We start from the raw sequence: 21,398 nt of genomic DNA on the forward strand, positions 1-21,398 counted from the left end.
GAGGGTGAGGTGGACCTGGGCCAGGAGGCAGAGACCTTGGAGGAAGGTAAGGGTAGGCCCTCCGTCATCTCATTAAGGGATGCCTGCAAACAACAGGTGCTCGATATATGCTCAGTGAGGGTTAGCTGGATGGAAAAGGAGGCAGGTGGTGGCAGCAGCTCAAGTGTTAATGGGATGACCAGCTCTCCCTCCTCTGGCAGGCTGAATGCAACTGAGAATACACATCATCTTGGAGGGGGATGGACCACCCGGGGCCTGCGGGTGTTTAGATTAGGGAAGATGAAGGATATGTCCGGGAACTCCAGCCTGGGTGGCAGACGGAGGTCAGTGGCCTGTTTGGGAGCCTGTCCAGAGCAGCCCACGCTCCTCTTCCTCTCCAGGGCAGATGGTGATAAACTAGGCAAGGTCAGGGGCAGACTGCTCAGGGGAGCGTTCCCAGAACCGAACTCTGGCTCCCCAGACAGCTGGAGTGATCTTCCCCTGACACTGCGCCCCGGGGCCCCTGCTATCTCCTGCTCTCCAGTGCTCAAGGGGCTTTTCCAGGTTGGGCATGACTCTGTTTGCTTCTGCCTGCTGCAGGCTAAAGACAGAGGCTCTGTATAGAGCCAGCTCTGCAGTGCTACCGCTCCAACAGGATGGCTGAGCTCTGGGATTTTAGCCTGGGGTTCACCGATGGCTTTCCAGGGGTCCACGAGCCCCGTCCTCCCATTACAGGCAAACTTATATGTCTGTGCATTTTTTCTAGAAGGGCTCTGGCTTTCATCAGATTTTTCTCAAAGGAGGCTGTGACCCAAAAGATTTGGAGCTGATGCTGAACAACCTTATTTACAGAAGGGGATCTGGACCTCAGGGTGGAGAAGAAACTGGCTCAAGGTCACATGGAAATTTAGCAGCAAGTTGGAAAGAAGCCGCCAAGACTCCAGACTGTATAATGCTATTTAAGGTCTGACTAAATGTCACCTCCTCCGGGAAACCTTCTCTGAACTCATCCCATCTTCCTCTGTGTTCCTTTGCACATACCTTGATGTGACACCCTATATCACAACTAGCCGCTTCAGTGGAATCTGTCCCTGCTAGAGTGAGACATCCATGAGATCAGAGACTGTGTCTTATTCATCTTTGTGTGGTGTGGCTGGTGTTTATTACATAAGCATTGTCGTTTATTGAGTGACTATTATGTGCCAAGGCACTTACATAATGCTCGCTCCTCTTCACAGTTGTCCTGCAGGGTAGGTAATATTGTCCTCATTTTACAGGTAGAAAAAAATCTCCTGGAGCTCAAAGGGGTGAGGTGGCTTGCCCAAGTTCCCACAGGGAGTGAGTGGCAGAGCTGGAATTTGAACCCCAAACCCTTTTGCACCACCCACATCACCATACTGCCATGGTGTTTGTTCAGCGACGAATGAATGGCAACCACCTGAGGAGCTGGTGCAGCGTGGCCCTAATGGCCCCTCTCAACTGGATTGTGGAGCATCTGGAAGTACAAAGCCCTGCTCCCCAGGCATCCTGGGAGAAAGGGATTCCAAGGAGGGGAAAGGAATTTGGCCTCCAAGGAGCTCACAATCCACTGGGGAGATACTCAGACACCAGTGGAGAAGCCAATAGAAGAAAAGCAATCCATCGTGAACTCTTTTTAAAATGTATTGTATGTGTGTATGACATCCCTAGTAGAAGAATCCCAGGATTTTGTCTTCTGTGTGTTTCTGTCTTGCTTCCTTGAGGCCATGATACTAGCTGAGGTCATCAGTACAGTGAGTTGGGAGAAGATGATTCTGCCACTTTTCTAGATCTTTGAGTGACACTTCAAATCCGAGGCTGATCCCACTTATTTAACCTGTGTGTGAGTTTCACAATGACTTTCTTGCTCTGTGATCATCAGTGATTTCAGATTTGCTAATGTAGCCATGCTTCATCATCACAATTAGAAACCAGACGATGACTTTGGAGCCTGACCTAAAGGAACTTGGAGTTTGTCTTTCTTCTCAGCATTGTTGATGCCCTTAAGAGCATTGGCCAGGATGTTCATGTGCACCATTATAGCAGCATGGAAATACGGCAGAAAGAGATGACTCATTTTTTGTTCTCCTATCCATCCATCCGTCCACCCAACCATCCATCCATCCATCCATTCATCTGTACATTCAGCTCTACAAGTACCCTCCCTCCCTCCCTCCCTTTCTCCTACCTACCCATCCCTCCATCCATCTATCCACTCATCTATCTGTCCATCTATCCATCCAAAAAATACCAGACCCAGCCCATGAGTCAGGCACTAGGCTATCTGTGGTGACACAGAGATAACCCAAATAGCATGGTTCTTGCTCTCCTGTTTCTCAGAGTCTAGTGGGAGAGTGAGCTGTGAATCAAAGAATCACATAAAGTATGATTAAAATTTTGCAAGAGCCATGAAGAGGTTCAGGATATCATGAGGGCCTCTACCAGGGGTCCCACCAGGTCTAGGGAGTCAGGGAGGGCTTCTCAGAGGAGGTGACATTTCAGCTACTCCCCGAAGGATCCATAGTCTTAATGTGGCTAAGCCAGTGGGAGGAGGAGCAGGAATGTGCAAAGGCCCAGAGGTGGGAAAGAGCTTGGTGTGTTAAAGCAACAGAGAGGAGGCTGGAGTGGCCACTGAGAATGGATCAGGGGTGAGCGTGGGGCAAGTCGAGGTGGGCAGGGCCACCATGCAGAGCCTAGCATGGGTTTGGGATTTTTATCCTGAGAACCATGGGGAGTTACTGAAGGGGATTTAATGCAATCTGAGTTGTGTCTGAAAGAGCCTGACAGTAACTAGACTTTATTGAGCACCTACTGTATGCCCGGTGCTGGGCTAAGTGCCCCAGAGGGAGAAGTGAAGATGTGGGAACCGTTTTCTCCGGGACACAGAACAGGATGGGTGACCCTGAAGACCATACCAAGGTCATGTATGATCGGGGCATGGGTCCTGGGAGGCAGATGTCCCCCCTGCCCTCCACCCCGAGGAGCCAAGTGAGTTAAGACTTTTCCGAATTCTTCTCTCCATCTCCCTACATCCTGGTGCGTGGACCAGCTGTGACCTTTCCTACAGCAGCGGGGGGAAAGTTTAAGTGGGAAATAAGAAACAGAGCAAGAAAGATTGTTTGGGTGTCTTGGGGACTGAAACAGGGCCCCTGGAACTCGGAGCGTTCTGCTGAAAACAGGGGACTTCCTCCGGGCTGCAGGATGCAGGTGGGGTGGCGAGTGGTACAAGGTCATTCGCTGCCAGCTGAGAACTGGTGGTGGAATTAGAGAAACCCCAGAATGGTAACATACACAGCTGGCCCTGGTGGGCGAGGAGCGTCCACAGTCACAGCGGCCAGGGTGGGAGCTGCTCTGATGGCCATATGTCCAGGTCGTGGGGTTGCTGCCAGGTGAACACAGATCCCTGAGCCTCACCCTAAAATTTGGATCTAGCAGGACTTGTGTGGGGCCTGAGTATCTCTGAGTGAGACAAATGGCTTACTTTAGAGCTCTGGGCCTCACTCTGGATGCACAGGAGAATCTCCTGGGGAGTGGTTAAAAACTATCCATGTCCCAAGCCCCACCCTCAGGAACTCTGATTTAGTTGGACTGGGAGTCCTGGCATCAGTAGTTTTTGGCCAGTGGTCCTTTCCTGGATTGGGGCGATTGAAACTGAGAGAGGGTTAAATCAGCCCAGGTAATTGGGCCGATAATACATAGTATGAGCCCTCAGCTCTCGTTTTGGGCCATCCGCTTGTTCGTCCGATCAGAAGATGTTTATTGAGCATCTACTATGTGCCACACACTGATCTAGGCACTGGGAATACAATAATGAACAAAAGAGTCAAAAACCTCTGCCCTCCTGGTGCTGACATTCTAGTGGGGTGGAGGGCAGAGATAGACAGTAAACAAAGACATAAGTAAAATACATAGTATATCAGAAAGTGTAAGTGCTGTGGAGAAAAATAAAGCCTTCTTAACATTGCTGGTGGGGATGTGAATTGGTGCTACCATGTTGGAAAACAGTCTGGCTTTATCTCCTAAAGCCAAGCATGTATGTATCCTACGACCCAGCAATTCTACTCCAAAGTATGCACCGTGGAGAAATGCTGGCCCATCTACACCAGGAATTACATGGAAGAATATTCATAGGGGCGCTGTCCAGAAGATTATGGTGAGGGGATTATGATGGGGCAGGGGGAACCATCTGGTTAGATGTAGGTTATTGTCAAGGCTATAGTTTTTGTTTCGAGTGGTGGTTTCACAGGTGTTTATTATATTATTAAATTTAATAATTAAATGCTGATGAGAGTAGGCTATGAATCAAGGGTTATGATTACCCCCTCTTTATTTTTTGTGAACTTGGGTTAAAGAAAAAAAGCAAGCAAGCAGGAGAGGGGCTAGAGCATGCTGCTGGTGGGAGGTGGATTGCAATTTTCTTTCTTTCTTTTTTTTTTGGCATGTGGGATCTTAGTTCCCCAACCAGGGATTGAACCTGCGCCCCTTACAGTGGAGGCCCTTGCAGTGGAAGTGCAGAATCTTAACCACTGGACCGTCAGGGAAGTCGCAGTTTGCAATTTTCAATCAGTTAATCAAGGAAGGCGCCACTGGGGTGACATCTGCGCCAAGACTTGAAGGAGGGGTTAGTGAACCACAGGAGAGATGTAGGGAAGGGTGTCCTAGGCAGAGGGCAAAGCAAGTGCAAACGCCCTGAGGTGGGAGTGTGCTTGGCATGCTCTAGGAATGGCAGCAGGGTCCGTGGGCTGGAGGGAGGGAGTGTGGGCACTTGTCCTGCATGGAAGAGAGAATAAAGCAGGCTTTGGGGAGGGGACAGGGAGGATGGTCCAGGGTTCCCCGAAGAGCCCAGATCCTGGATCTGCTCTTCTCAGCAATTTGCTGTTCGATTGTTTTCTTGGATTCCATGAGACACTTCAGTTTCCTTGAGGTAGTTTAACTAACTGGGTTTCTATTACTTGCAACCCAGTGAGTCCTACCTGGTTAAATCACTGACCCTGTCTGGTCCAGAAGACCATGGTGAGGGTTACTCCAGGAGAAGTTTCTCAAGAGATAAGTGCAAACTCGGGAGTAGATGCTGTGCAGTAGAAAACCACCCGGAGATGGGAGGAGACCCAGGCCGGCATCAGATACGGGGCATGGAATGGTAATTACTCCATCCGCTGAGTGCTTTTTAAGCATCAGGGGTTTTATTAACTTCTTTCCATCCTCCTGGGTATTAATATAGATTTTACAGATGAGGAGACTGAGACCCAGGGAGGTAATGACATACAAAGTGAGCAGCCGAGTGGGAAAACCCCATGTCTGGTTGACGGTGAAGCCCCTGCACCTGGGATAGGAGGTCTCTGACTCATTTCCGTTGGCGTGTCCCCTCATCTTTGGGTAACTTGGGGGCAGGTGAGTCCTTGTCACTTCTCCCTCTTCTCCAGCCCCTGGGCAATCTGGAGGCCTGCGGGCAGCTAGGCGTGGTGGGCGCACTCCATCCAGGACCCGCTGTGTCTCCAGCACGTAGGGAAGGGACCCAGAGAAAGAACGGGGTTCAGAGTCGGCTGTGGCGGGCATGTGGCCGCGATGCGGTGCAGCTCTGGGGTTTATGCAAAGCTGGTCCATCTGGGGAAGGCGGGGAGCAGAGAGGAGCTCTGACTTTCTCCAGGATCCTAGTGCATTTTTTTCCCCCTCTAGAAACCGCCAGTTTCGTCCCGGGGTGGGAAGGGTGGGGAGGGCTGTGAATTGAAATGGAAGCATAGCGCCCCCTGGTGGCCTATTTTGGGTCATTGCTCTAATGCTGGAGGGATTTCCAGGTAATTCATTTTATTTTTGCTGTGGTAAAAACGCGTAACAAAATTTATCATCTTAACCACTTGTAAGCATACAGCTCAGTCGTGTTAAACATATTCAAATTGTTGTTCAACCAATCTTCAGAACGTTTTCATCTCATAAAACTGAAATTCGATACCCATTAAACAACTCCCCATTCCTCCCTCCTCCCAGGCCCTGGCAATCACCGTTTTACTTTGTCTCTATGAATTTGACTGCTCTAGGGACCTCCTATAAATGGCCTCATACAGTATTTGTCTTTCTGTGACTGGCTTATTTCACTTAGCATAATTTCCCCAGGATTCTTTCCCATTGTAGCCTGTGTCAGAATCTCCTTCCTTTTTAAGGCTGAGTAATATTCCACCGTACGTACACACCACATTTTGTTTGCTTCCACCTCTTGGTTATTGTAAATAGTACTGCTATGAACATGCGTGTGCAAATATCTGAGATCCAACTTTCAATTCTTTCTAATCTATACCCGGAAGTGGAACTGCTGGATCTTACGTACTATGGACTGACTTGTGTCTCCTCCCCCTCCCCCAATTCATTTGTTGAAGCCCTAACCCCACAATGTGACCCTATTTGGAGACATGGCTTTTAGGATGTAATTAAGGTTGAACGAGGCCATATTGGGGTCCTGATCTGATAGGACTGGTGGCCTTATAAAAAGAGGAAGAGACGGAGTTCTCTCTCTCTTCTCCCGGTCTTCATTCACACATTGAGGAAAGGCCACATGAGGCCACAACGAGAAAGCGGTCCTTTACAAGCCAGGAAGAGAGCTCTCACCAGAACCTCACCAAACTGGCACCCTGATCTTAGACTTCTGGGCATACATTTCCGTTGTTTAAGCCCCCCAGTCTATGGTATTTTGTTATGGCAGCCTGGACTGACTAATACAATTGGTAAATCTACTTTCAGTTTTTGAGGAACCGCTGTATTGTTTTCCACCGCAGCTGCACCATTTTACACTTCCACCAACAGTGCACAAGGGTTCCAATTTCTCTGCAGCCTCACCAACACTTGTTATTTCCTATTTTGTTGATAGTAACCATCCTCATGGGTGTTGCAGGTAATTTTCCTCCTGACCATTCAGTGAAGGCTTACGTGTGCCCAGTACCGGACTAAGTGGGTTCCATGTTTGCCGTCATTTAATCCTCATGTTAGCAAGTGAAAGTGTTAGTATCATCCACATTTACAGATGAGGAAACTGAGGCACAGAGGTTGGAGGGACAAGTAACTACCTTTAATGTCACCAGCCAGTAATATTTACATCAAGGGCTCGAACTTAGTTGTGTGTCTCTCTACAGCCCAGGATCTTGACAGCAATCCTATTAACCTTGGTGATGATGGTGGTGATGAAGACAGCTAGTGGTCACAGAGCATTATGCCTGTGCCAGGCGCTGTCCTCCACTTTTTAACATATATTTTAACCCATTTAAGTTTTATAACAATGCTATGAGATATAATATTATTATCCCCATTTAACAGATGGTGAAACTGAAGCACAGAAAACTCAAGTTGCATGTTCAAGGTCAGATGGCCACTAAATAGTGGCCGGGATTTGAAGCCAGTGTCCTATTCTGCCTTCCTATGGGCACACATAGCTTCCAGCAAATCCTGTTTATGAAAATCCAAATCCTCCCAAAGTAAAAATAAGGGAGGGAGTATTTGCTGTAATAAAAGCATCACTACCACAACTCTCCCTCCTGGTGTGTATGTGATGCTGTACAGTTTGCAAAGGATTCTCACAGCTCAGAGGGATTAATCCTCATGCCACCTTTGTTGAAAAAGGACTGGTTTTGAGTATGAAAGGGCCCGTGACTGACCTGAGATCATCTCTGGGTTTCTGGGAGCTGGTACTCCAACCCTGGGCTCCCAAGGAAAGCTCAGGCATTTGTATCAAACAAATCAAGTTTGTACCTGGCTCCCTTTTTCTTTTTCTTTTTTGTTTAAATTTTTATTTTAAATTCATTTTGGGGGGCTTCCCTGGTGGCACAGTGGTTAAGAATCCGCCGGCAAATGCAGGGGATATGGGTTCGAGCCCTAGTCTGGGAAGATCCCACATGCTGTGGAGCAACTAAGCCCGTGCGCCACAACTACTGAACCTGCACTCTAGAGCCCGTGAGCCACAACTACTGAAGCCCGCACGCCTAGAGCCTGTGATCTGCAACAAAAGAAGCCACCGCAATAAGAAGCCCGCGCACCGCAACAAAGAGTAGCCCCCGCTCGCCACAACTAGAGGAAGCCCATGCGCAGCAACGAAGACCCAATGCAGCCAAAAATAAATAAATAAATAAAAAGAAAATTATTTAAAAAAAATTTCATTTTGGACTTAAAGAGAAGTTGCAAAGAATGCAATGACTTATTGTATATCCTTCACTCAGAGTCTTCAAATATTACCATTTTACCATATTTGCTTTCTTTATCTCTCTCTCTCCAGTTGATTGGATGAGGCCCACCCTCATTATGGAAAGTAATCTGCTTTACTCAAAGTCTTCCAATTTAAATGCTAATCACATCTAAAAATACCTTCACAGCAACATCTTGACTGGTGTATAACCAAACATGTGGGCACTACAGCCAGGCCAAGGGAACACATAAAATTACCCATCCCAGCTATCAAGGTTCTTTCATCCTTCTGCTTTTCTGTCCTAGATGTGTTGATATTTCAGCCTTAGCATTGTCACCTCAAGGTTACAAGATGGCTGCTGAACTCCAGAAATCACAATCTCAGACAACAATACTGTCCAGAGCAGTGGCCAGGGAAAAGAAGATTAAAAAGGTCTTTTCTTTGCCCATCTCTCTCTTAATAGACAGTCTGGGAATAGACTGGAAGACGGTCTTCCCAGAATCCCTTAGCAGACTTCTCTCTATGTTTAATTGGCCAGAATAAGGTCACATGTCCACCTCTAGACCAATCACTGGAAAGGGGACACAGGATGCCAGAATTGGCTTAGACCAATCAAGACTCATCCCCTGGGACCAGGTGGATGATTTTGGGTAGCAAGGGAAAATAGAGGAATTACTGCTGCCTAGGCAATCAACAGCGCTGGTGTGTACTCATGCTCCCTAAATGCTGAGGAGTGAACCAATGGATGACTTAAACTTGGTAGAGGCAAGAGTCCGATAAAGGAAACCAAGTGTGTAGAGAGTTGGCTTGGGTCTCCTTTGCAGGCTTAGCTTTCATGGCTTGCCCAGTGCCCTTGACGATTAACAGGCTACCTGGGAGACCCTAGCTGGTCAGGTAGACAGGGCAGCCCAGTTGCAGAGGAAGAAGTGGCCACCACCAGCCTTTGTCCTCTCTGATGTGACAATCTGGTTCCGTCCCATGGCCTCCCAGCCTGGGCTCTGGCCAACCCTCTGACACTGGGACAGCCATCTGCTGTTCTAGAAGCTGACTCTGCAGGCGGGAGACCATGGAGATTTCCCCAGCAGGGAGTGGGGGTGGAAAGAGAGAGGGAGGAGGAGGAGCTCTCAACCCCAAAGCTAAAAGCCAGTAAGAGAGGCCAAGGGTATCCTGAAATGGGTTGGAAAATTCAATCCTCATTTATAGGATACTTTCCAAGCCTTTTCACATTTATTGTCTTGTTTAAGTATCCCCACAGGCAAGGGAGACAGATACCATTCTTCTCATTATATGGATGAGGCTCTGGAGGTCCAGAAAGTCAAAAAGCCTTGCCCAAGGCCACTATATACATTTCCTATTGCTGCTGTAACAAATGACCACAGACTTAGTGGCTTTAAACAATACAAATTTATTACCTTACAGTTCAGGAGGTCAGAAATCCTAAAGTCAAGGTGTCGGCAGGACTGTGTTCATTCTGAAGGCTTCAAGGGAGAATCTGTTTCTGTGCCTTTTCCAGCTCCTAAAGGCCACTGCGTTCCTTGGCTTGTGGCCCCTTCCTGCATCTGAATTCAAGGCCAGCAGTGTAGCATCTTCCAATCACACTGCCTTTCCTCACTCTGACCTCCTGCCTCCCTCTTCTAAGGACGCTTGCGATTACATTGGGCCCACCATCTGGATAATCCAGGACAATCTCCTCATGTCGAGACCCTTAACTTAATCACATCTGCAAAGTTCTTTTTGCCATGTGCGGTAACATATTTGTCGCTTGTGGGGATCAGGATGTGGACATCTTTGGAAAGACATTATTCAACCTATCGTAGTTACCCAGCCGAGGAGTGACTGAGAACTTCTGAGCCCCTACATTGCTCCTTTGCCCTTCTCCTCAGCAGTTTCACTGTGGCTGCAGTCACTGACAGATCCTGTTTGTGCCTTGCACACCCCAGTGGCAGCATTTCAGTGGATCCTGCATTTGCCATTTTTAGGTAAGGAATGAACACATGGGCCCTGGAGTTTGGTTGTCTGAGTTGAAATCCTAGCTTCAGCTCTTCCTAGTTGTGTGATGTTGGGCAAGTTACCCTACTTTTTTGTAGCTCTGTTTTCTCATCTGTAAAATGGGAATGATGATAATAGATACCTGTCCCCTAGGTGTGGAGTATAAGGATTAAATGATTTAATGAATGTTGAGTGCTCAGAACAATATCTGGTTCATAATAACTTCAGTACATGTTAGCTCGCTTTTTTGTTTTTAATTGAAGGCATGACAGCCCATCATTTACTCTCTACCAGTGTGCTTTGCTCTCTTCTAACTTTGGGGTCTGAAGGTGTCAGGGTATTTAATGCCAGCCGCCGCAACAGACAAACCTGGAATCACAGTGGCTAAACACAATAATCTTTAACTTATCACTACTTAGAAATCATGATAGTTATTAGACTGGAGTCTTCATTTCAGCCAATGCCCAAGGGCTGGGCTAATCAATGGGGACCTTGGGGGCTGTAGCTGAGGGTTTTCTATGTCTGCCAGGCTCTCGGGTGGGATTGTAACCCCTGAGGGTGAGGGTCTTTCTCTGGGACTTGGATCATTACAGCCGCAGTGAGTGAGGGTCACCTGGCCCAAGTTGGGGTAGGGGGCTGCTGCTCAGGTTCAGGGCTCAGCTGGGAGTATTCTGGAGGTTTCTTATCACTCAAGGAGAATCTTTTTGTTTTTGATGACCCATGGCCATTTGAACCTTTTCTCCACTCAGGCTGAGATCCACAATGGTTCACTAGCTTCCCAAGCCACGTTTACAGGAGTCCATATAGTTAAGAAGTTAAATGCTTAGAATTCAGAGACAGAGAGGCCCAGGGTAGAATCCCATCATCCTACTCACTTGCTGCAGGCCCTTTCGAGGCTGGAAGGAGACAAGGCACTTATCTCTCAACATCCTTCCCATCCCCCACAGACTACTCCCCCCCAAATCAAGGCCTTTCTCCTCTCAGTGCTACAGCCACCAAACCCACTCCCCTGCCCCCATCCCAACATTACTGTCCTCTTCTCTTATGGTCAACGAAGTGAGCATTTTCCATGTTTAAAGATCATTTTAACATCTTTTCTCATGAATTGTCCGGTCACAGTTTTTGTCTATTTTTCTATCTGTTTTTCACATTTTCCCCTCAAATTTAAAGGGTTATTCATAAATTAGTGAGAATGGCCCTTTATCCATGATACATAAATATCTTATAAATATCTTCTCCCAGTTTGTCACTTGTCTTTTGATTTCGTTTATGGTGTTTTCGACATGCAAAAGTTAATGAAAGTTTTATGTAGTCAAATGTACTAATCTTTTATTGCATTTGGATTTTGAGTCATAGTTAGAGGCCTTTTTTTTTTTCCCACACACAAGTTATGGAGGAATTCACCCATACATACGCTTCTAGTAATTGCGGTTTCATTTTTTACATCTAGATGCTCATCATTTAGGAGTTTACTCTTTTTTTAAAAATAAATTTATTTACTTTTATTTATTTATTTTTGGCTGCGCACGGGCTTTCTCTAGTTGCGGCGAGTGGGGACTACTCTTCGTTGTGATGCGCGGGCTTCTTGCGGTGGCTTCTCTTGTGGAGCACGGGCTCTGTGTGCGTGGGCTTCGGTAGTTGTGGCTCGCAGGCTCTAGAGCACAGGCTCAGTAGTTGTGGCACACGGGCTTAGTTGCTCCGCGGCACGTGGGATTTTCCCAGACTAGGGCTCGAACCCATGTCCCCTGCATTGGCAGGCGGATTCTTAACCACTGCACCACCTAGGGAAGTCCCAGGAGTTTATTCTTGTGTGTTGTGTGAGGAGTGGATACTGGGTCAAAAGAAAAGAAAAACAGAGAAAGTATTTTTGGGACAACTGGTAAAATTCGAATAAAGACCCTGTATTAGACAATAGTATTAAGTAAATGGTAAATTTCCTGAGTGTTATAATGGTACTGTGGTTATGGAGGATAATGTCTTTTCTCTTATATGACCACCTGCAGTTTTTAGGGTTGATGCGACTCGATGTCTTCAATGAACTCTCAAATGGTTGAGCAAAATTACGTATAAGTATGAAGAGACAGTTAATAAAATGTGACAAAATATTAGCAATTGATGACAGGCATATGGACATTTATTATACTTTACTATTCTTGCAACTTTTCTTGAGGTTCAAACTTTTGAAAAATAAAAAGCTGAGAGGAAGTGTGTCATTGCAAGGTTTGAGCAGGCTGACGAGGGCGCCGGGCCCCTTTAAGATGGCCCGGTGCCTTACGTCCCGCCCCAGGCCCCGCCCACCCGGAAGGGCTCGGCCCAAGCCCCGCCCCTCCACCGCCTACGGCCTTTTCTTTCCAGCCCCGGCCCGGCCCTCCGCAGCGGAGTGCAGTCACGTGAGCCGGGCTGCGGCGCCCCGCTCCGCACCGTCATGGTGGACCCGATGTATGGAGCCCCGGGCGGCCGCCTGGCCCGGGCGCTGACGCGGGCGCTGGCGCTGGCCCTGGTGCTGGCCCTGCTGGTCGGGCTGTTCCTGAGCGGCCTGACCGGCGCAATACCGACCCCGAGGGGTCACCGGGGACCGGGAAGGCCGGTCCCACCCGCCTCCCGCTGCCGTTCGGTGCTCCTGGACCCTGAGACGGGCCAGCTGCGCCTGGTGGATGGCCGCCACCCTGACGCCGTGGCCTGGGCCAACCTTACCAACGCCATCCGCGAGACCGGGTAAGGGTTGGCGCGGACCAGCCGGGGGAGGGAGTTGCGTGGGCGCCGGACCTCGCCTGCCCCTAGGACCGGCCTCTTGCCGGTGACAGAGTCCCATCCTTGTCTCCCTGGGGGTCAGTGTCCCACCTCTGAGGCTGCTGCACCGTAGTTGGGTGGGGCTGATGCCGCATCCCTCAGCTCATGGGGACCAGTCCTTTGCCTTCAGCCAGGGATGACAGTACCTCTGTTTCCCTAGTGATACAGTAACTCTTATTCCCACGTAGGCCGGCAGTCTCCCCCTCAACCCTCATCTCACCTCCATGACCAGAGGGGTGGTAATGGCTCTCCAGGAGAAATTCTCACTTCTTTGGTTTTAGCTTACCCCGTGGGTGCCAGCCCCACTGCCTTCTTTCCAGAACCAGAGCAGCAGGACTGAGCTTGGATTCCAGGCCAGTCTGAAAACAGAGGGTCCCTAAATTCACAAAGACCCAGAGTGTATCATTGCTTGGCCTCTGCTCCTTGCTTCCCTCCTCTCTCCTGGTCCAGGGGGAAGTCACTTGGCCAGATACTTAGTATGGGGCCAAGCACTCCATCTTTGGCAGTCACCGTCACTATCCTTATCACTGGGACCCAGGCTGTCATTCTGTTGTATGGCTCTTACCTAACTCCTCTGCCTGTCTGGGCTCTCATTTCCCCATCTGTGGCTTGGATTTTGATGATGTGCTCTGGCTGGGAAGTCGGGTGGTGTCCCTCTCAGGCCTTGTACCAGGGCTGGTGCCCATTCATTCATTCACTCACCTGGTGCTCTTGGCTATGGGGACACAGAGCTGAGGGGGTCCCCATTCAGTCAGGGAGACAGTGCCAGGAGGGAAAATCCTGGGCGTGGGGAACATCTGCCTCAAAGCCTTGTCAGCAAGGCCCAGACCCTGGAGCCACGCTGTGTTGGGGAATCTTGGGGAACCCTGTGTCCCCCACTCCCCCCCCCCACCTGCACTGTCCCATCCTGGGGTCATCCCAGTGCTTAGAATACGTTACCCCCTCCAGCAGGCACGGCTTCTCCCACTGCTGCCCCCATCCATTTTGCTGGCTTGCATTCATTTCTGCAGGTGTTGGGGAGACATAGGACACTGTGGACACCCCCATTCTGGTGCTTTGTGGCACTTGGGAGTGTATTAGATAGACAGACCAGAGATTGTGGGGAGAGGATTTGCTGCAGACCCAGGAGCTGGGTGCGGCTAATCTGGGAAGGCTCCCAGGGAGAGGAAGCCACAGAGTGGGCTGGCATCTGTAGAGGGAATCAGAACTCTGTGGCGACTTGACTCTGGAATCTGGTGACCCAGTCTCTGCTGACTCATATGTTTTGGGCCCCCGCTTAGCAGAGCTAAGAGAGATGACAATCTCTGGATGCCAGGGACGGGGCACAGAGGTAAGGCTCAGCATGGGGAGGGGGCTTTGGCCCCAGCAGTTCCCCGCTAGGCTGTGTTGCTGTCAATTATGGAAAACAGAGAAGTGGGGAGAGGGCTCCCCTGCTTGTGCTGGATGGAAAGTTCTTCCAGGCTCAGCTCTGGCGCTGTGTGACCTTGGGCAAATCACTTCATCTCTCTGAACCTGTTTCCTTCCCTGAAGGTGGGCCTTGAAGGGAAATTTGGGGAATCACAGAAAGCACCTCTGTTTATTTACTAAAGGAAGGAGTGAATGAAAGAGAAAGGAGCGCGTGTCTTCTGCCCCCATTTAGCAGGTGGGGAAACTGAGAAGTGAGCCCTGGTCTCTTCCACACTTCTTGCTCTCACTTCACTGTTCCAGCATCTTTTCTGTCCAGTCTGCCCCTTTCCCTGTGGGTTTGACAGCACTTGGGACTATGATGTAGGGAAAACTGTATGGGAAGCCCCCATTTTATAAGCAGGGAAACGGAGGCCCTCAAAGACACCCTCCTGAGAACTCAAGAGTGAGATGTAAGAAAGACATCTGGGGTGTCCTGGCCCCCGAGCAGTAAAACCGCTGATTTGCAGGTGACTGTCTTATTTTTTGGAGGGTGGAAATCATGGTTTGACTCTTCTGTTCACCTAGAATTGGGATCCTTCTTCCTTTCTGGCTCCCAGATTTCACCAGATCCTGGGATTGTCAGGATAACTTGCACGTCTCCTTCCCCCATAATCTTTCCGCTTACTTGTGCTGTATCTGACTCTGGACTGACACTCCCCATGGAGCCTGAAACATTTAGATTTAATGCTAGGGGATCAGAGATGCACCCAGAGGCAGCGCCTGCGCCAGCCTGTCTCTGGTCTTGGTCCTGGGGAGGCCGAACCCTCCAACCTTACCTTTTCCTCCTTTTCTGACCTGATGCCCCCCAACCTGCTGATTGACCTAAATAGCCTTCGAGTTGGGAGAGGAAGTGAATACCAATAAGAGGGAACTAACCTATTAGGAAACTGGGAAACATCCCAAATCTACCACCCAACAGGCAGAAACCCAGCCCAGTAAAATGGATAAATACCACCCAACTGTTTCTTTTTCTTTTCTTTTTTCCTTTATCTATTTTTTTTGTATTTTATTTTATTTATTTTTTTATACAGCAGGTTCTTATTAGTCATCCATTTTATACACGTCAGTGTATACATGTCAATCCCAATCTCCCAATTCATCACAGCACCACCCCCAACCCCCGCTGCGCTCCCCCCTTGGCGTCCATATGTTTGTTCTTTACATCTGTGTCTCTATTTCTGCCCTGCAAACCGGTTCATAGGTACCATTTTTCTAGATTCCACGTGTATGCGTTAATATACGATATTTGTTTTTCTCTTTCTGACTTACTTCACTCTGTATGACAGTCTCTAGATCCATCCACGTCTCTACAAATGACCCAATTTCATTTCTTTTTATGGCTGAGTAATATTCCATTGTATATATGTACCACATCTTCTTTATCCATTCATCTGTCGGTGGGCATTTAGGTTGCTTCCATGACCTGGCTATTGTAAATAGTGCTGCAATGAACATTGGCGTGCATGTGTCTTTTTGAACTATGGTTTTCTCTGGGTATATGCCCAGTAGTGGGATTGCTGGGTCATATGGTAGTTCTATTTTTAGTTTTTTAAGGAACCTCCATACTGTTCTCCATAGTGGCTGTATCAATTGACATTCCCACCAACAGTGCAAGAGGGTTCCCTTTTCTCCACACCCTCTCCAGCATTTGTTGTTTGTAGATTTTCTGATGATGCCCATTCTAACTGGTGTGAGGTGATACCTCATTGTAGTTTTGATTTGCATTTCTCTAATCATTAGTGATGTTGAGCAGCTTTTCATGTGCTTCTTGGCCATCTGTATGTCTTCTTTGGAGAAATGTCTATTTAGGTCTTCTGCCCATTTTTGGATTGGGTTGTTTGTTTTTTTAATACTGAGCTGCATGAGCTGTTTATATATTTTGGATATTAATCATTTGTCCATTGATTCGTTTGCAAATATTTTCTCCCATTCTGAGGGTTGTCTTTTCGTCTTGTTTATGGTTTCCTTTGCTGTGCAAAAGCTTTGAAGTTTCATTAGGTCCCATTTGTTTATTTTTGTTTTTATTTCCATTACTCTAGGAGGTGGATCAAAAAAGATCTTGCTGTGATTTATGTCAAAGAGTGTTCTTCCTATGTTTTCCTCTAAGAGTTTTATAGTGTCCGGTCTTACATTTAGGTCTCTAATCCATTTTGAGTTTATTTTTGTGTATGGTGTTAAGGAGTGTTCTAATTTCATTCTTCTACATGTAGCTGTCCAGTTTTCCCAGCACCACTTATTAAAGAGACTGTCTTTTCTCCATTGTATATCCTTGCCTCCTTTGTCATAGACTAGTTGACCATAGGTGTGTGGGTTTATCTCTGGGCTTTCTATCTTGTTCCATTGATCTATATTTCTGTTTTTGTGCCAGTACCATATTGTCTTGATGACTGTAGCTTTGTAGTATAGTCTGAAGTCAGGGGGTCTGATTCCTCCAGGTCCACTTTTTTCCCTCAAGACTGCTTTGGCTATTCGGGGTCTTTTGTGTCTCCATACAAATTTCAGGATTTTTTGTTCTAGTTCTGTAAAAAATGCCATTGGTAATTTGATAGGGATTGCATTGAATCTGTAGATTGCTTTGGGTAGTATAGTCATTTTCATAATGTTGATTCTTCCAATCCAAGAACATGGTATATCTCTCTATCTGTTGGTATCATCTTTAATTTCTTTCATCAGTGTCTTATAGTTTTCTGCATACAGGTCTTTTGTCTCCCTAGGTAGGTTTATTCCTAGGTATTTTATTCTTTTTGTTGCAATGGTAAATGGGAGTGTTTCCTTAATTTCTCTTTCAGATTTTTCATCATTAGTATATGGGAATGCAGGAGATTTCTGTGCATTAATTTTGTATCCTGCAACTTTACCAAATTCATTGATTAGCTCTAGTAGTTTTCTGGTGGCATCTTTAGGATTCTCTATGTATAGTATTGTGTCATCTGCAAACAGTGACAGTTCTACTTCTTCTTTTCCAATTTATATTCCTTTTATTTCTTTTTCTTCTCTGATTGCCATGGCTAGGACTTCCAAAACTATGTTGAATAATAGTGGTGAGAGTGGACATCCTTGTCTTGTTCCTGATCTTAGAGGAAATGCTTTCAATTTTTCACCATTGAGAATGATGTTTGCTGTGGGTTTGTCGTATATGACCTTTATTATGTTGAGGTAGGTTCCCTCTATGCCCACTTTCTGGAGAGTTTTTATCGTAAATGGGTGTTGAATTTTATCAAAAGCTTTCTCTGCATCTGTTGAGATGATCATATGGTTTTTCTCCTTCAGTTTGTTAATATGGTGTATCACATTGATTGATTTGCGTATATTGAAGAATCCTTGCATCCCTGGGATAAATCCCACTTGATCGTGGTGTATGATCCTTTTAATGTGTTGTTGGATTCTGTTTGCTAGTATTTTGTTGGGGATTTTTACATCTATATTTGTCAGTGATATTGGTCTGTAATTTTCTTTTTTTGTAGTATCTTTGTCTGGTTTTGGAATCAAGGTGATGGTGGCCTCATGGAATGAGTTTGGGAGTGTTCCTTCCTCTGCAATTTTTGGAAGAGTTTGAGAAGGATGGGTGTTAGCTCTTCTCTTCTCTCTTTTATTTTTTAAAAAAATTTTTATTGGAGTATAGTTGATTTACCATGTTGTATTAGTTTCAGGTGTACAGCAAAGTGAATCAGTTATACATATATCTACATTTTTTTTTTTTTAGATTCTTCTCCCACATAGGCCATTACAGAGTACTGAGTAGAGTTCCCTGTGCTATAGAGCAGGTTCTTATTAGTTATCCAACTGTTTCTTTGAAAAGTCACAAAAGATAAACTTACACCATCAAGAATGGAAGAGGAGTGATAGCCGCAGATGAGGTGGTACATCCCACATAGTAGTGGGTGTCCAGGGCACACTGTACACTGAAGGGACAATGAAGGTGAGGGGAGATTTGTGACCCACTGCTCATCTCACAAGAATGGTCTGGCTTTTCCCAAATGTGGCCTCTTCATTAGATCCTGGAGTCATCTCAGAGGTATTAGCTGCCCCTGACATAAAACCACAGTGTGGCCCATACACTTTCCAAAAAAAAAAAAAAAGACTGGGGAAATAGATTCAGTGCAGCCGACTTTTTATTTTTGCCAAGGAAGTAGTGCATTAAAGACAAACCAGTACAATATTTATTGATCTCTGCCCATTTCATCTAATAAAAGATCCGCTATTTTAGAACCAAACAAGCAGGAAGGACATGATCTCTGAATCAAGAACAGTCTAATAGGGACATTTTGCTTTAGAAACACATTCTTTCCAGTGGTTTGTTGTTTTGTTTTGTTTTGGCCAGGGACTGGGGTAGAGTCTCCCAAAGTTGTCAGCCAGCACAGCAGTGAGGGATTCCAGAAGCCATTTGCTGATGTCCAAGCCTTCCCGTTTTACAGATGGGGAAGCTGAGGCTGGGAGAGAGTGGAGGTGTGGTATGACGCAGGGTTTCAGGTTTAACATCAGAGAGATCGAGGTTCAGATCTCTGCCCGGACACTTCCTACAGGTGGCTGTCGGCAGCTGCCTCACCCCGAAGAAAATCATTTGATTAGGGCTTAGGGCCCGATGCAGCAGAGGGATCCTCAGAGATCAGCCAGAGGGGCTCTAGCACTGAAATTCCCTCATGAATGGGAATCTCTCTCTTTCCAAGGTATTCTGGAAAGATAGGCAGACACCTACGTAGCCAGGTTTTCTGAGAACTCAAGCAAAGTGCACAAACCCCATCCAAACCGAATCACCCCAGCTGCCCTTTGGAATAAGGCGGATCAGAGAGGAATGCAGAAGGCACTCTCTCCGACAAGGGCAGTGACTAATTCCATATTTACGGTACTGTGGCCTGGCTGGGGGGCGGGGTTCGGGGGGGAATTGTCACTCTCCACTCATCCTTTTCCTTTCTGTCCAGCTTGAAAGAGTCACACTGCTCTCTTTTAAATCTTTGTAACTGTTACACAAGTACTTAACTTTCCATGGTAAAAAAAATTCTAGCAGTTTAGAAAGGTGAGGTGGAATGTGGAAGGTAAACTGCGCTCCCCACTCTTTCTTTTTGTATATGACCACTGTTAGTTCTTTCTTCTAGAATTTTCTATGCATAAACAGGCCTAAACATACATACATATATACATGTGTATACGTACTGGTATGTGTGTGTGTGTAATGTTTTTGTACATGGGGTTATCCTGAGTCCACCGTTTGTCCTTCTCTAATCTTATTTTTTTTTTAAAAACTTTGTGTCTGACATCTCATCAGCACCTGGCGGTCTGCCACATGGTTCTAGAAGCCCACCGCATATATGGATAGATTATTGTAACAGGCCCCTAACCCTGGATGTTTTGGGAGGGTCCTGTTTCCCTCAGCTCTAGTCAAAAATGCTGCTGTGAGCTCTATTTACAATAGCCAGGACATGGAATCAACCAAAGTGGCCATCAACAGATGAATGGATAAAGAAGATGTGGCACATATATACAATGGAATATTACTCAGCCATAAAAAGAAACGAAACTGAGTTATTTGTAGTGAGGTGGATGGACCTAGAGACTGTCATACAGAGTGAAGTAAGTCAGAAAGAGAAAAACAAATAACCGTATGCTAACACATATATATGGAATCTAAAAAAAAAAAAAAATGGTCATGAAGAACCTAGGGGCAAGATGGGAATAAAGATGCAGACCTACTAGAGAATGGACTTGAGGATACGGGGAGGGGGAAGGGTAAACTGGGACGAAGTGAGAGAGTGGCATGCACATATATACACTACCAAACGTAACATAGATAGCTAGTGGGAAGCAGCCGCATAGCACAGGGAGATCAGCTCGGTGCTTTGTGACCACCTAGAGGGGTGGGATAGGGAGGGTGGGAGGGCGGGAGATGCAAGAGGGAAGAGATATGGGGACATATTTATATGTATAACTGATTCACTTTGTTGTAAAGCAGAAACTAACACACCATTGTAAAGCAATTATACTCTAATAAAGATGTTAAAAAAAAAAAATGCTGCTGTGAACAAGGACGCTGATACGTATCCGTGGGGGCTGTGTGAGCACTGGTCACGGGGTGAGTTCCTGGCTGCGGCCTGTCTTCAGGGCCTCAGCACTGTGGCCTTGACTGAGCCTGCTCCCTGCAGAAGGAGAGCTTTCAAGCAGGCGCTGTCTGGAAGAAGGCCACTGGCCTCTCAGTTATAACCAGGACTTGGCATCTGAACAACCTTTTTGGTTTTATGTAAGTTGTGTATGTTCTCCCTTGATTCCCCCGCTTTTTTTTTTTTTTTTATCACGAGGGGAACTACATTCTGTACCCTGTTTTAAATTTCTTCCCATCACCAAGTCTACTGGATTGCTCCAAACCTCCCCTCTCAGGTTCATGATGAGACACATATTTAGTGAGTATAAAACGTGAGTTCTCTTCTGGCACCTGCCATGGCAACCCTCTGAAGTGGGAATCGCTTTGCCCATTTTACAGGTGAGGAAACTGAGGCCCAGAGAGGTTAAGCAATTTGCCCAGAGGTACGCAGTTGATAAGAGAGAGACCTGGGGATTCAGACGATGCCTGAGGGACCCACAATCCCAGACTCTCTTTGTCCTCCACTCTCCTTGAAATTTAAGACCTTTATTCTAGTCTCTTCTGTTTTTCTGTCCATATCTGTGATTATATGTGAGTCATTAGCCGGAAGTTCATGGCTCTTAGATTTGTTTGATAAGAGCTAACTCTTTCACCTTCAAGGACAAAACAATCCCCCACAAAACTCAGTTAAGGTAGAGGCTCAGGGCACATCATGCTCTGTGATGTTAGTCTCAGCTCTGTTGGGCAAGTGACTTCACCTCTCTGAGCCTCAGGTCCCACAACTGTAAATTGGGAGAATCAAACTCATGTCATAGGGTCTTTGGGAGAATTTAGAGAGAAAAGTAGACATGTGATGTGCTTAGCACTGGGGGCTATTGTTATCCACCATAGCAGGGCCTCATTACCAGTCCCCACAGCTCCATTTTATCTTGTAGCTCA

The 21,398-nt window shown here is 46.8% G+C and overlaps 1 protein-coding gene across 3 annotated transcripts in view; it reads left to right on the forward strand.

The window, feature by feature from the left end:
• Window positions 1-12,477: 12,477 nt before the first annotated feature.
• Window positions 12,478-21,398, forward strand: part of PLBD2 (phospholipase B domain containing 2) — a 28,009-nt gene continuing 19,088 nt past the window's right edge. For all 3 annotated transcript variants that reach the window (XM_082355725.1, XM_082355726.1, XM_082355727.1), the window contains exon 1: window positions 12,478-12,865. In XM_082355725.1, coding sequence (XP_082211851.1) covers window positions 12,576-12,865 — 290 coding nt within the window. In that variant the 5' untranslated portion in view covers window positions 12,478-12,575. The remainder of the gene's footprint in view (window positions 12,866-21,398) is intronic.

Source organism: Balaenoptera borealis, assembly GCF_965194805.1.
Source record: "Balaenoptera borealis genome assembly, chromosome: 14".
Taxonomy (NCBI): Eukaryota; Metazoa; Chordata; class Mammalia; order Artiodactyla; family Balaenopteridae; genus Balaenoptera; species Balaenoptera borealis.